The 13,802-nt window shown below is 38.8% G+C and overlaps 1 protein-coding gene across 15 annotated transcripts in view; it reads left to right on the top strand.

Annotated features, from left to right (window-relative positions):
* The window catches only part of LOC114244342 (uncharacterized protein CG43867), a 376,703-nt gene that overhangs the window by 299,086 nt on the left and 63,815 nt on the right, over positions 1 to 13,802 (top strand). For all 15 annotated transcript variants that reach the window (XM_089734981.1, XM_089734982.1, XM_089734985.1 and 12 more), the window contains one exon: positions 9,504 to 9,566. In XM_089734981.1, coding sequence (XP_089591107.1) covers positions 9,504 to 9,566 — 63 coding nt within the window. The remainder of the gene's footprint in view (positions 1 to 9,503; positions 9,567 to 13,802) is intronic.

The raw sequence follows: 13,802 nt of genomic DNA, 5'->3' as shown, positions 1-13,802 counted from the left end.
ACCCAGGTTTAAGAGAAATCTGTTTTTTTCTGCAGCTAAAATTAAGTTGTTAATTGTTTTCTTCGAAATCAATAATCGCTCTCATAATTATTTACAGTATTAAATAAGTTAATTGTGGTTAATGTTGCTAGAAATAAGCCCTTACGTACATTTTATTATTATTATATCCTCATATTAATAATAAAATGAAATGAAAATCCGGAAGCCGGCAACGATATTGTTGTTGTTGTTTTTAAATTCACCAATAAGCAGGCAAAGAGCGTAGCCTATACAGCCTAGTCTGTCGAAGTTATATATTTTTTATGTCAATAAAAAGCCGGTGTATCTCTTTTTATAGCTTTTTGGGAGTTTTGACGTCAACTCGACGAATACCATATTGACTGAGCATGAGTTTACGCAGACCTTTTATACACAATATTACAAATACAAATAATACAAATTACACAATAAACTATTAAAAAAACATTAAAATAAAACTTCAAGTGACGCTTCACTCGGGTTGCTGCCAAAACTCTCTGATCATATTATATTTAATAAGAATAGAGTAATGGTAGGCCATTAAGATTTTTACTAATGGAATCATTAATATCTAAAAATATTAAATAAAATAACTCATGGTTTTAAGTAATAATTATCATTACAATATATAAATATTGAATTGAACAAAAATAAACTAAAAAGTCTGTGAATTATAACCATTAGCTTTTTATTTGTTGTTCAAGTCACAGACAACTCTTTCGTTTGGCAGCATATAGGTTTACTATAAGGCTGTATGGACTAACAAGCCCTTTGCCTATTGACGAATTTAAAAACTATGGCACAAGTTTTGGGATGTTATCAAATAAGTAATTTATTTTTTTGTAAAACAATACCTGGGCGAAAGAAATGTTGATACATAAACTAAACAACGTAAAAAAATAAGGCATAGTTTTTCAAGTACAAATAGTTTAGACATAAAGTTGGCCCACTTTTGGGCATTGTCCTTTCATATTACTTTGTTAAAATAACTTCGCAGCTCACTTAATGTTACACACAATCGAAACTATTATACATTCATGTATCGAATAAAAACTCTTTGGGCTGAAATCTCGTTTATTAACCTCAAAAGAGCACATATTTTCGTTGGAGAAAAAAAAAAACATCCGAATCTCTAAGCCCGAACTGAAAACACCACAGTCAAATGAACTTAAACCGAAAGCCGTTTCAATTTTCTGCATCGCGTAGCTAAAGAACTGTAAATCGTGGGGGCTTCGACCGGACCCACCTTTGAGGTTGTTCCGCGGTTCGGAAATAACACGCGGATTTCGTTGAGGTGGAAATAAGTGGCAAGACTTCGGATTGCTCGTTTTGAAGACGAAGTCCAGTTCGGGTGCAATTTCAATGCATTTAAAATGGCTTCCAGGACGGCGATAGGTCGGTAATGTTGTTGAAAATGGGTGTACCTCAGGGTTCCATTTTGGGTCCTTTTTTATTTCTAATATATATAAACGATTTACCTAGTTTTATTGAGTCCCGACAATTACAAGTCTATGACGAAGTGAATGATGCGATTTCGTGTGTGGTTCATTGGTTCCGTATCAATAACCTATTATTGAATAGTAAGAAAACTAAATGTATTAAATTTACTTTAAAATGTATTAAACCATCTTTAAATGTGAGACAAGTGGATAGTGATGTAATTGTTTCTGAGGAATCATTGGAGCTTGTTGAGTCAACCGTATTTCTTGGTATAACAGTGGACTCCAAACTGCAATGGGGACCTCATATTCATAAATTGGCGAGTAAGCTCAGCTCTGCAGCATACGCAGTAAAAAAAATTAAAATGTTAACAAACGCGGACACGGCTCGTTTAGTTTACTTTAGTTCCTTCCACAGTGTCATGTCCTATGGCATTTTGCTATGGGGCAATGCGGCCGATGTAGAAATGATATTTATTCTGCAGAAAAGAGCAATACGTGCTATTTATAACATGCACTCAAGGGAATCCCTGAGGGAGAAATTTAAAGAAATTAAAGTTCTCACTATGCCATCCCAGTACATTTTTGAAAATTTGATGTATGTTCGTAAACATATTGAGGAGTTTCCTAAAAAGTCGGACATACATAATAGAAATACTAGGAACAAACACAAGCTTGTTGTGCCGATGAGTAGGTTACATAAGATACGAAACTCATTCGGGTGTTTGTCTGTGCGCCTGTACAACAAAATCCCACAAGATGTTCAGAACCTACATATACATAGGTTTAAGAAAACTAAACTAAAACTGTAAAACTGAGATTTATAACTCATGTCTCAGATTGGCTGATGACGTTTACATTCTTGACGTCTATGAGCCCTGATAACCACTTAACACCACCAGCCGTAAGCTCTGTCTAAGCAATAAACAAAAAACTTCACTCTCGACTCAGTTGCAACCACAATTCTTCGATATCATTGAACATTACATACCTAAACACGATTTGACATTGCGAGCGTGTTTAATATGAATACATCCCGGAACTTTATTTAATGCATCAATGCTTTAACGTGTCATTTGATGTAACGCTTTCAAGTAGAAGACTGGAGAGACGGCGCCTTTAAGATTCCGTCATGCAGGAAATTGTTTGCCGTATGTCATATTTTGTTTGCGAATAACACTGGCTCGGCTTGAGATGCTTTTCGTAAACATTGCGACACGAGAGATTTATTTATATAGTCTTCACTTGAGTCATGTCCGATTTTAAAGGCATGTAAATCACTTTGTATTTGCTTGTGTGCGTTGGGTTTTTAACAAAACTAGAGACGGTGAAGGAATAACATCGTGTAATAAAAATCAAACCCGCAACATTATAATTTGCGTAATCACTGGTGGTAGGACCTCTTGGGAGTCCGCACGGGTAGGTACCACGACCCCGCTTATTTCCGCCGTGAAGCAGTAATGCGTTTCGGTTCGAAGGGTGGGGTAGCCGTTGTAACTATACTGAGACCTTAGAACTTATATCTCGAGGTGGATGGCGCATTTACGTTGTAGATGTCTATGGGCTCCAGTAACCACTTAACATCAGGTGGGCTGTGAGCTCGTCCATCCATCTAAGCAATAAAAAAATAAAAAAAAAGACGAATAAACAATATTAACCTACTCTCAATTTGACCACAGACTAACAGAGCAACAAAAGTTTGACAATAAACATAGAGTATACATATGTGTCAAATACATGGTAGTGGATGGATGTGTGTAATGTTTTTTTTATTGATATAATGTATTATTAATGCATAATTAAAAAAAATATACCATTCTACACTCCTTCGCTATATTCTCTATAAGTGTAGGAAATTTCATATTCCTCCGTCCGCGCAATTTTCGTAAAAAGGGGTACAAAGTTTTTGCTTCACGCACCAGCTTGGCTAGCATTGCGGATGTCTATGAACAATGATAACTACTAACCATCAGATGGGTCGCTCGACTGCTTACAATGGCAATGAAAAAAGAAGGTATTTTTCATAAGAAACCCCACTTAAGTTATACATGAAAAGTATCTGTTATTGCTCAACCATTATCATGCAATATTGACATGGTACTACTATATTATACTACTAACGAAAACATTGTTTTGCTCAAGGAAGCAGTAGCTACGTATTAAGGAGCTGATACGCAAGGTAGAGTTCTGATTACGACAAGAAAATGCGGTGATTGTATTTAACAACCAAACAATATTCTTGGGGAAATTGTAAACAAGACATCTATAACTCAATAAAACATCACGAACCGGCTGTAAAGGTTCGAACAAATATAATCACTTACGAACTGATACGCTCGACCGTCAATAAAACTGACATTTAACTTGAAGAGTACTTGTCAGGGGCTCTGACCTAAATGTGTCATATTATAGGGCTATAAATACACATAACCATCACAAAAGGCCCTTCAATGTACTGCGAAACTACAGCCTGAAGGTTCTGCTTTATTGGCTTTCAACCCTTGGCCTTACAATTACGTCGATACTCTAGCGACACGGTGTCACGTGCCTTATCTGATTAAGTGTCACTTAACTAAGCACGACTGATGATCTAAACGTTGATAGTCAGATCTGAAGATTATTGAAATTATTTTTGTGGATATTTTTTTTCTCATACGAATAGCCACGAGAGCTTTCGTCATATACCTATAGGATGTCGTACTAATTTCAGAATTATCTGCTCAGCAGAATTGTTCTGATTTTATTTCCTTACATAAATCTTCCTTTGCCAATCCAAGGCTTATCAACTTCTAGGCGGGTTGATATCAGGTGGACGGCTGTTCGTGAAACTGTAGCTACATCGAATTATACTCGTAATACATATATAAATAAATACACGTCGTAAAATATTTGAGATAGCAAAACAAAAAAAAAAAATACTCGGATAACTGGCTTAACACAACTTATGCGATTATTTCATGGGACTTATAAGATCGCATATTACATTTATTTTCATTTAATTTGGTTGGGTTCGTTGGTTGTCGACTATCGCCTCGACGACTCGTCAGTCGGGCGTCCTCGGGGTGGCGCCGCGTGTCTGGTTGTAGTGCTGACCGCGGGAACCCCCCTACTTTGACCGCGTTCTAACCCCGGACGGAGATCGGACGTCGGGTGTAAGAGTGCAGGGGAGTCGCTTAGTGCAGGAGAGTCGCTTAGTGCAGTAGGGCCCTAAAACATCCTTGGGCACGCGGTCTGCTCTAGTCGTTTAATGAAAATTTTATTTTTCATTCCATACTGACTTTCGAGCCCTAGTAGGCTTTGAATTGTGGCAGGTTTTGAAGGTAGCCTACGGTAAATTAGAATAGGATGTTATGTGGGGTTCCGTATATTTAGACTCATCTGCTTCGAGGGCATTAAGTTGCTGGAAGTGGCCGGTGTCACAGTCTCGCGGGTGATTGTCACGTAGGATCTTAGTTCTTTGACCCCTACTACGGTACTTAAATGGATACAAGTTAACGTACCTTTTCCATTTACGGTGCTTTTAGGTACCTCAAGCACCGGTCACTGTCCCCGACGAACCCGTCGTTTGCGACGAAGGGCTCGGCGAGTAAATTTGCCCACAGATACAGCCCACTGAGTTTCTCGCCGGATCTTCTCAGTGGGTCGCGTCACCGATCCGGTGGTAGATTCTGCGAAGGACTGCTCTTGCTAGGGCCAGTGTTAGCAACACTCCGGCTTGAGCCCCGTGAGCTCACCTACACGTCAAGGCGAAGCTGAAATAGCCTCTCAAGCCTATCAGCATAGGTAGGAATAAAAAAACGTCCCTTAGTGGCCTAAAGGATAAGACGTCCGGTGCATTCGTATGTAGCGATGCACCGGTGTTCGAATCCCGCAGGCGGGTGCCAATTTTTCTAATGAAATACGTACTTAACAAATGTTCATGATCGACTTCCACGGTGAAGGAATAACATCGTGTAATAAAAATGGAACCCGCAAAAATATAATTTGCGTAATTACTGGTGGTAGGACCTCTTGTGAGTCCGCGCGGGTGGGTACCACCACCCTGCCTATTTCTGCCGTGAAGCAGTAATGCGTTTCGGTTTGGAGGATGGGGCAGCCGCTGTAACTATACTGAGACCTTAGAACTTATATCTCAAGGTGGGTGGCGCATTTACATTGTAGATGTCTATGGGCTCCAGTAACCACTTAACACCAGGTGGGCTGTGAGCTCGTCCACCAATCTAAGCAATAAAAAAAAAAACATCAGCAGATCGTCAAGTCCCACATACCCTGCACGCCCCCTAGACGCAGGGACCTCACAGGAGGTTAGGCCCCCACCCCGAAAAAAAAAAATCGGTTAGATATTGTAATTATTTACGTTCTTCTTAAATTTACGTACATTATGACAAAAAAATAATAGATATAGATATATATATCTGTACAACTTGCAAATATGCCCCAGAACTCACACTGGATCGTATATATTATGCAGGACTTGCAGAAATATAATTTACGATTCTAAAACACAAAAATGTTACTTTGTGAAAACAGTTTACATTTACAATGCACCATTACTAAATTGTATTTCGAAAACAAAAATTAAAATTGACATTAAGGATTTTTTTTTTTATTGCTAGATGTGTGGACGAGCTCACAGCCCACCTAGTGTTAAGTGGTTACTGGAGCCCATAGACATCTAGAACGTAAATGCGCCACCCACCTTGAGATATAAGTTCTAAGGTCTCAAGTATAGTTACAACGGCTGCCCCACCCTTCAAACCGAAACGCATTACTGCTTCACGGCAGAAATAGGCAGGGTGGTGGTACCCACCCGCGCGGACTCACAAGAGGTCCTTCCACCAGTAATTACGCAAATTATATTTTTGCGGGTTCCATTTTTATTACACGATGTTATTCCTTCACCGTGGAAGTCGATCGTGAACATTTGCTTAGTACGTATTTCATTACAAAAATTGGTACCCGCCTGAGATTCGAGGATGTATTGAATTAAACAAAATACAAATAACAAAACACATTCAATAAAGATTGATCGTTTTAAAGCAATTTCCTTCCGATTCGATTTCGTTTTCATAAAACAACAAGACGTCTTCATCGATACGAGGGATAAATAAAATTCTCTTCTTTTAAAAGCTCCGTCTCAATTTGATTTGCCGCATGCAACCTAAGGCTCCTTTGACGTTGTCTTGCATTCGGTTCGTGTATTGATTTTTATTTGTCAGTTCGTTAGATCTAGAATCTGGATTTGCGGATGCAGGTTCGCGTAAGTATTCGAAGACGTGTTCTGTAGACTTATAGAGTACTAGCGACCCGCCCTCGCTTCGCTTCGGAAACATTAAAACACACATGAAACCAAAAAAATAAAATAAAATAAAAATTAAAAAAAAGTAGCCTATGTTCATCCGGGACAATGTCGGCTTCTAATGGAAAAAGAATTTTTCAAATCGGTCCAGTAGTTTCGGAGCCTATTCGAAACAAACAAATCTTTCCTCTTTATAATATTAGTATAGATTTTGTATGTATGAAAAACGTTCGTAAAATGATTTGTTTTTGTCGTAATTTGCTGAATAGCTTACGACGGCAAACATTGTCGCTAAGGATAAGTATTGGGCCGTTTCAATGTTGTTTGAAGATGCACACACTGTGCTAAAAAAATCAGAAAGAGCGCAATATACTCGTATGTTATTTTTTAGTGATCGTTAAGTTGCTTCTTTAGCAACCATGGTAATGTTATTTATTGATCACTATCTTTCTGCTCATTACATCACCCCCATCACCCCGTGATCTTCCTCGTCCATCGCTCTTTCTATTGGTGAAAACCGTATGAAAATCGGTTCAGTGGTGTAGGAAAAGTAAGCGGAGGCTCTTGAAGCAACGGTTACCGTCCTCGTCGAACTCGTCTATGGGCTAGCTTTTTTTTCCCTACCTAAGCTGATAGCCTTGAGAGGCTATTTCAGCGTAACCTTAACTAGTAGGTAAGCTTTTTTTTATTGCTTACATGGGTGGACGAGCTCACAGCCCACCTGGTGTTAAGTGGTTACTGGAGCCCATAGACATCCACAACGTAAATGCGCCACCCACCTTGAGATATAAGTTCTAAGGTCTCAGTATAGTTACAACGGCTGCCCCACCCTTCAAACCGAAACGCATTACTGCTTCACGGCAGAAATAGGCAGTGGTGGTACCTACCCGTGCGGACTCACAAGAAGTCCTATCACCAGTAATTACGCAAATTATAATTTTACGGGTTTGATTTTTATTACACGATGCTATTCCTTCACCGTGGAAATCAATCGTGAACATTTGTTGAGTACGTATTTCATTAGAAAAATTAGTACCCGCCTGAGATTAGAAAATCGGTGCATCGCTCAACACGAATGCACCGGACGTCTTATCCTTTAGGCCATGACGACTTCAAAAGCTCACGGGTCTCAAACCTGACGACGTTACTAACACGAACCCTGGCAAGAGCCGTGCTTCGCAGAATCCACCACCGGATCGGAAACGCGACTCACTGAGAAGATCCGACGAGAAACTCAGTGGGCTGTGTCTGTGGGTTAATTTAGCGACGGGTTCGACGAAAACGATGACCGGTGCTTGATCGGGAGGATCCGAAATGACGTGTGGGCTAGTTCGCTCGTCGACACAACCCACTTAGTTTCTCGCCGGATCTTCTCGTTTAGTCGCGATTCCGAACCGGTGGTAGATTCATCGAAGCACTGCTCTTGCTCTCTTGCTAGGGCCAGTGTTAGAAAATGCTCTGATTGAGCCCGTGAGCGCACTTTCAAGCCAAAGCTTAGCCGGAATAGACCCTTAGGCCACCCGCGAATAGGTAGGGTATAAAAAGCATAGAAACAATGACAGACTCGGTAGGCAGCGGCTTGGCTCTGCCCCTGGCATTGCTGAAGTCCATGGGCGACGGTGACCACTCACCATCAGGTGGGCCGTATGCTCGTCTGCCTACAAGAGCAATAAAAAAAATTACGACTTATTGTAAACAATTTAAAGATTCACGTTACCTCATGTAACAAGATAGTTAGCGATATTCACGCTGTAATGTCTATAGGCTCCGATAACCAATTACCATTGGGCGGGCCGTGAGCTTGTTCATTCGTCTATGCAACAAGAAATTATAATACAAATATTTCCATTTAATTTGTGTTTTAAAATTAAATGTCAACTATTAAACTATTGGCCTCTGTATCTATCGACACATCACTAATATTTCACATATCCACAGTTCAGCTATTGAACGTGTACACACAAATTCATGTCGACACGTGCGCCTGTGGCTTAAGACAAATATACTCAGGTATATATATCATTGGTAAATAGTACAGCAGCTATGAGCGGAATAGACAAACTAAAAGCTGTACGTTCAAGAGACATCAAACACGCATAATGAACTTTAACCCCCTCTATATAAAGTACATACACTCGTAACGTAGTGAACAACGTGCTAAATATGTGTGTAAGACGTGTATCGTGTGTGTACACCTATTTTCGGAATCGCATAACACCCACGTTCGCTTCAGTAATATAAACCTTTCAGGAACACGCCGAACATGTGTCTCTCGTCCATATATCAACTTGGTTATATTTTGCGAGTATCTCTCACCCCTTTCGCCGCGATCCAATCCGCCCCGCCTTGCCTTGGAGACCGCACGAACACTACATATACACTTACATAACAATAATACCTTTCATACAGCCTCCGCCACATAGATATAAGTGCAAAGCACACTACCACGTGGTTCAATAAACTGAGCGCTAGTGGTGCCATCTAGCGGGTGGTGCTGGAACTACGTGGTCGCGAGTGTCGTGTAACAGGAAAACGTGTCGAGTTTTCCTTGTGACGTAATTACTGGATGGTTTTTAGTTTCAGCGGCCAAGAGATGGCGCTAGAAGTATCTTGTCCAAGATTTCGATTATAAATGAACATTTCTTAGGGCTTTATTTTTTTTTACTATCTTCAACAATATAATGTAGTTTGAAGTTAAATCAATATAATTGAACATGTTCAAAGTCTAATTGTTATTTTTGTTACAGCTCACGGAGCTGGAGCAGCGAGTCCTCGAAGCAGAGGGGAGGGCAGAGGAAGCGGAAGACAAGGTAATTTTTTTATTATTTAAATCATTACAAGAGCTCCCTCACTGTTCATCTGATGGTAAGCAGTTGTCATATGCTTAAATGAATGAATGAATGAATTATTTATTTCATTTCAGACAACAACGTCAAGTCCATGTGTGTACACAGTATCATTGAATCATACATAAAATTACCAAAACAAATCAAATAAAACATACATTATTATAAATAATTATCAGTTGAATACATTTAAAATATTCCATTCAACTGAACCAACCATTATTATTATTATTATTATTTAGTCCGCAAGCGAACCAATGTACAATGGTTCAAGTACCGACATAATAAGCATAGACACCATCACACCTGAAATCTCAGTTGGAAAACTGCCTGTCAGACGGTAACGCCTGATTACTTAGGTAACATTTAGATCACAAGGTATCAACTAGGTAACAAAAAAGCTATTAAATACTGGCTTCTCATCTGATATTTGTCATTAGGCATGTTTATCACCGAATTACGGAAAAAAAAAATCTCGACGGCTGCGATTTCATTGAATTTTTTCCCCGTGGCTCCCCTTTGTAGTGGAAAATTGTTTAGTCACTGGGCCAAAGGAGGTTTCATTAATCGTGACATTGTCAGAGCCCGCCCTTTGTCTGACGTAGGACCCTCGTCATCTCTGTTTTGGCTATCAACAAAAAAAAGGTGTTGTCGTAAGTTTCTATAGAATCGCATTAAATTTAAATAGGTTTTTTTGGGGGCGACCATTATCAATTTTGGTCATATACCTACCGTCGTTATTGTGTTAGTACACAATTAGGACATTAGCTATAGTATTTAAGAAATAAAAGTTCAGCGTATCTCAAGAAAAGACCAGCTTAGATTGTTGAAAATTGAACCTATAGCTGAAAAACTTTAGAATCTTGTCATGTATGGACTGTCGACATCGTAACTATCTGCTCTCTCGGCCAAAGAGAAAGAGAGATCTAAAATATACTTTATTACCAACAAAAGCAAATCAAGGTAGGTATAATTCATACAACGGGTAGTCTTATCGCTAAAAGCGATCTCGTCCGTCTCGTCCGTCCATTGTCTAACCATCGTCATCTAGATAAATTCAAAATCATTGAGAATATGCAAAGAGATCTATCAGAATAGACCAAACGTACCAAATATACGATTAATAATTAATAAACAATTAATGTTGGCAGTAACTGCACGAGGATAGTATGACATTTTCATCTATCCGCCTATGGTATTAAAAGTATGAAAAATGGAAGTAGAAAAAAATACATAAGAAACTAAAAGGTGTAAATAAATTACATTAACCCTTGTTTCAAGTTTTTAAACATAAAAATAACATGAAATGCATATGCGTGCGTGTGTACACATGTAAGTCACTGAAATTGTAACCTTCAAATCATAAAAGCAAGATCTTGCCATAGACCTTGGGCATCACGCTGAAATAATTTTAGAACTATGTCAACGATTTGAAGACAAGTCGTAAAACAGCCTTGCGCGGAGCATTTCGTCGGAGACGCGCTGACAACTGAGGTATGGGGGAAGTCTAAACGCGGATTACGTGGCTGGGTCGAGGGTGAAATGTACGGACAGAATAACAAACAATTATTATATAAAATGTATTTAAAATTCCACTTCCAATTCTAAATACAGTTTTAAACGTCATAGGTTATAAAGGTTGCTTTAAAATTAAAAATGAAGTTTATTTTATTTTATTTTGAGATACGATTGGTCTGAAAACTTAGAACTTAGTTGAAATTTTAGATATTTAAAAATGTTTTTTGACAACTTTACATTTCCTATCATGCTCATGTTTACAGGGTGTCCCATTTGACATAATAGTATCAGAATAAACGATTATAAGTGATCGTGGCGTCATCAACGTCAGACGATTGCTTCGAACGCTTTAGCGGGGGAAAAAACTTTTTAGATTTTCATAAATGGAAAACCTTTATTTTCGTGTTAGTGTCCTTCTTGAATTATCTTCAATCATCAATCTTCAAATATATTTCACAAAATGTATCATAACCATTACTGTAAGCTATTGTAACGACCATGAATAAGAAAAACATAAAATATTATATTGCCGTGTCTATGTAGCTTTGTACTAATTTCATCACATTTCCCGCCTCCTCGTCGACTCAACTAAAATTAAATTGTATTTCAGTAGGAACATTATTATAGAGGCTTAGACGGTATTATTACAATATTCAAATGCTAAACGAATAACACTTTAGGGGTGCGTGACCAAAAACAAAAAAAAAACTATTCGAAACATCGGCAATGTAAATTTTTTGAGTCAGTTTGCGATTGATAGTCTTACGTGATGACGTCAGTAGTAGAACTATTCGAACTGCTAGCTCTGATGTCACACGAGAAGAGACATAATAAATGTGCGACAAGCCAACGCTTGGGTCGATCGTGCCTCTGTATCGCTTCTTCTGCGCTCTCACTTGCACGCTTAGCCTCAAGCGGAACGTGACACTTTTTCGTGCGTGTAGCCGGCGCTCATCGATATATAAGCCGTTATCACGTCAAAAACAGAAGATTAAACTGTAAAGTATTTATTATATATAATTAATTATGTGTAATTTTAAATTAATACTGGCTTGATAATTTGAAGTCATCATCTCGGTTGATGATGAAGATGATGGCCGATATTCACATGGTTAAAATCGAAACACCATATTTTAAAATAGCACAGGTACAGTGAACCCTATAGAAAATAATATTAATATAATAAAATAACATGATTTTTTCGTTGACCGTACAGAGACGTTGAGAGCGCACACAAGTGCATTCTGTCCGACGTGGGGGATTGTCTTTATTGATTTTATGAATTGCCGGATTATGTGTGTATGACTCACTTTTCTCAGTCATAACGCGATGTTAATTGTTTAAGTATTGCTTTTAATATATCACTATTTTAAGTATTTTATGGGGTAAACATTCAAATATTCTCTTTCAGTAACGTAACTGTCAATAATTTAAAGTAGAATAGATATGATGGTCGATATCGTTTTTTTTTTTCAGTGTGTAAAGTTTCGTAGGAAAGAGTTTGCCATTGGAAAAGTAAATGTATGCTTGTTTAATAAAGTAGCATTTGTATTTGATTTTTCAGAACGTACATAGGTGGTTGTTGATAATGTCTAATGTCTTGTTGTCAGAACGTAGGTATTGTGAGTACGGCTCGGGGAAATCTCGCCTATTTGTATTGGAAGGATTCTTTAATGGCTTAATGGTGATATGTAGTGACCGCTGCTTATGGACATCAGCAATGCCAGAGTCAGAACTGAGACACTGTCTACACTAAACACAGCAACCGTTGCACAACATTTAAGACTACTCTCATGTGTCAAGATGATTAGTGGCATATCACTCGGGATGTCGGCGAGCGCTTAACACCCGATGAAGTGAAAACTTTTTTTCTTTATTTTATTGCCTTTGTAGGCAAACGAGCATACGGCCCACCTGATGGTAAGCGGTTACCGTCACTAATGCACGTTAGCAATGCCAGGGGCAGAGCTAAGCCGCTGCCTACCATTAGGTGCTCTCCGCAAGCCTCGTTTGAAGAAGGACATGTCATAACGCTCGGGAAACGTTCATTCCAAAGCCAGATGGTACCATGGCAAAAAAGATCTTGAAGGATCCTTTCTGCCACGAGAGGAAAGACTTACCCATGCTTAAAATCGCATATCCTGTGTATCTGGCAGAAAAAAGTCGTCATCGCATTTTATTATAATAAAATCTACATACACACAAAATAAATGCGAATTTACGATAAGGTAGAAAAATGTGTGTTAAATTTTAATGTATTCCTCAGTAATGTTTTGAAAGTACTTACATATATGCATATGAAAGTACGTTTTATATGCATGCCACCGATTCGAAGCAATAGAGCGTGCCATTAGGGAATTTTATCGTTCCTACGCGAAACGTTATAGTTTGGTCGAGAAATATATAACTAGTCTTGGTATAGGAAAACGGAGTGGGCTTCTCTAACGTATGGCACACTCGGGTTCGTACTAGGGTGCTGTGTGCTTCTGTCGCGAAACACACAGGTTTTTTTTCCTACCTATGCTGATAGCCTTGAGAGGCTATTTCAGCTTCTCCTTGACGTGTAGGTCAGCTCACGGGGCTCAAACCGGGAACGTTGCTAACACTGGCCCTAGCAAAAGCAGTGCTTCGCAGAATCTAACACCGGATCGGAAATGCGACCTACTGAGAAAATCCGGGGAG

The sequence above is a fragment of the Bombyx mandarina genome, chromosome 18, assembly GCF_030267445.1.
Source record: "Bombyx mandarina strain Sakado chromosome 18, ASM3026744v2".
Classification (NCBI taxonomy): Eukaryota; Metazoa; Arthropoda; class Insecta; order Lepidoptera; family Bombycidae; genus Bombyx; species Bombyx mandarina.
Note: the sequence above shows the minus strand (reverse complement) of the source record. Positions and strands in the feature narration are given on the sequence as shown.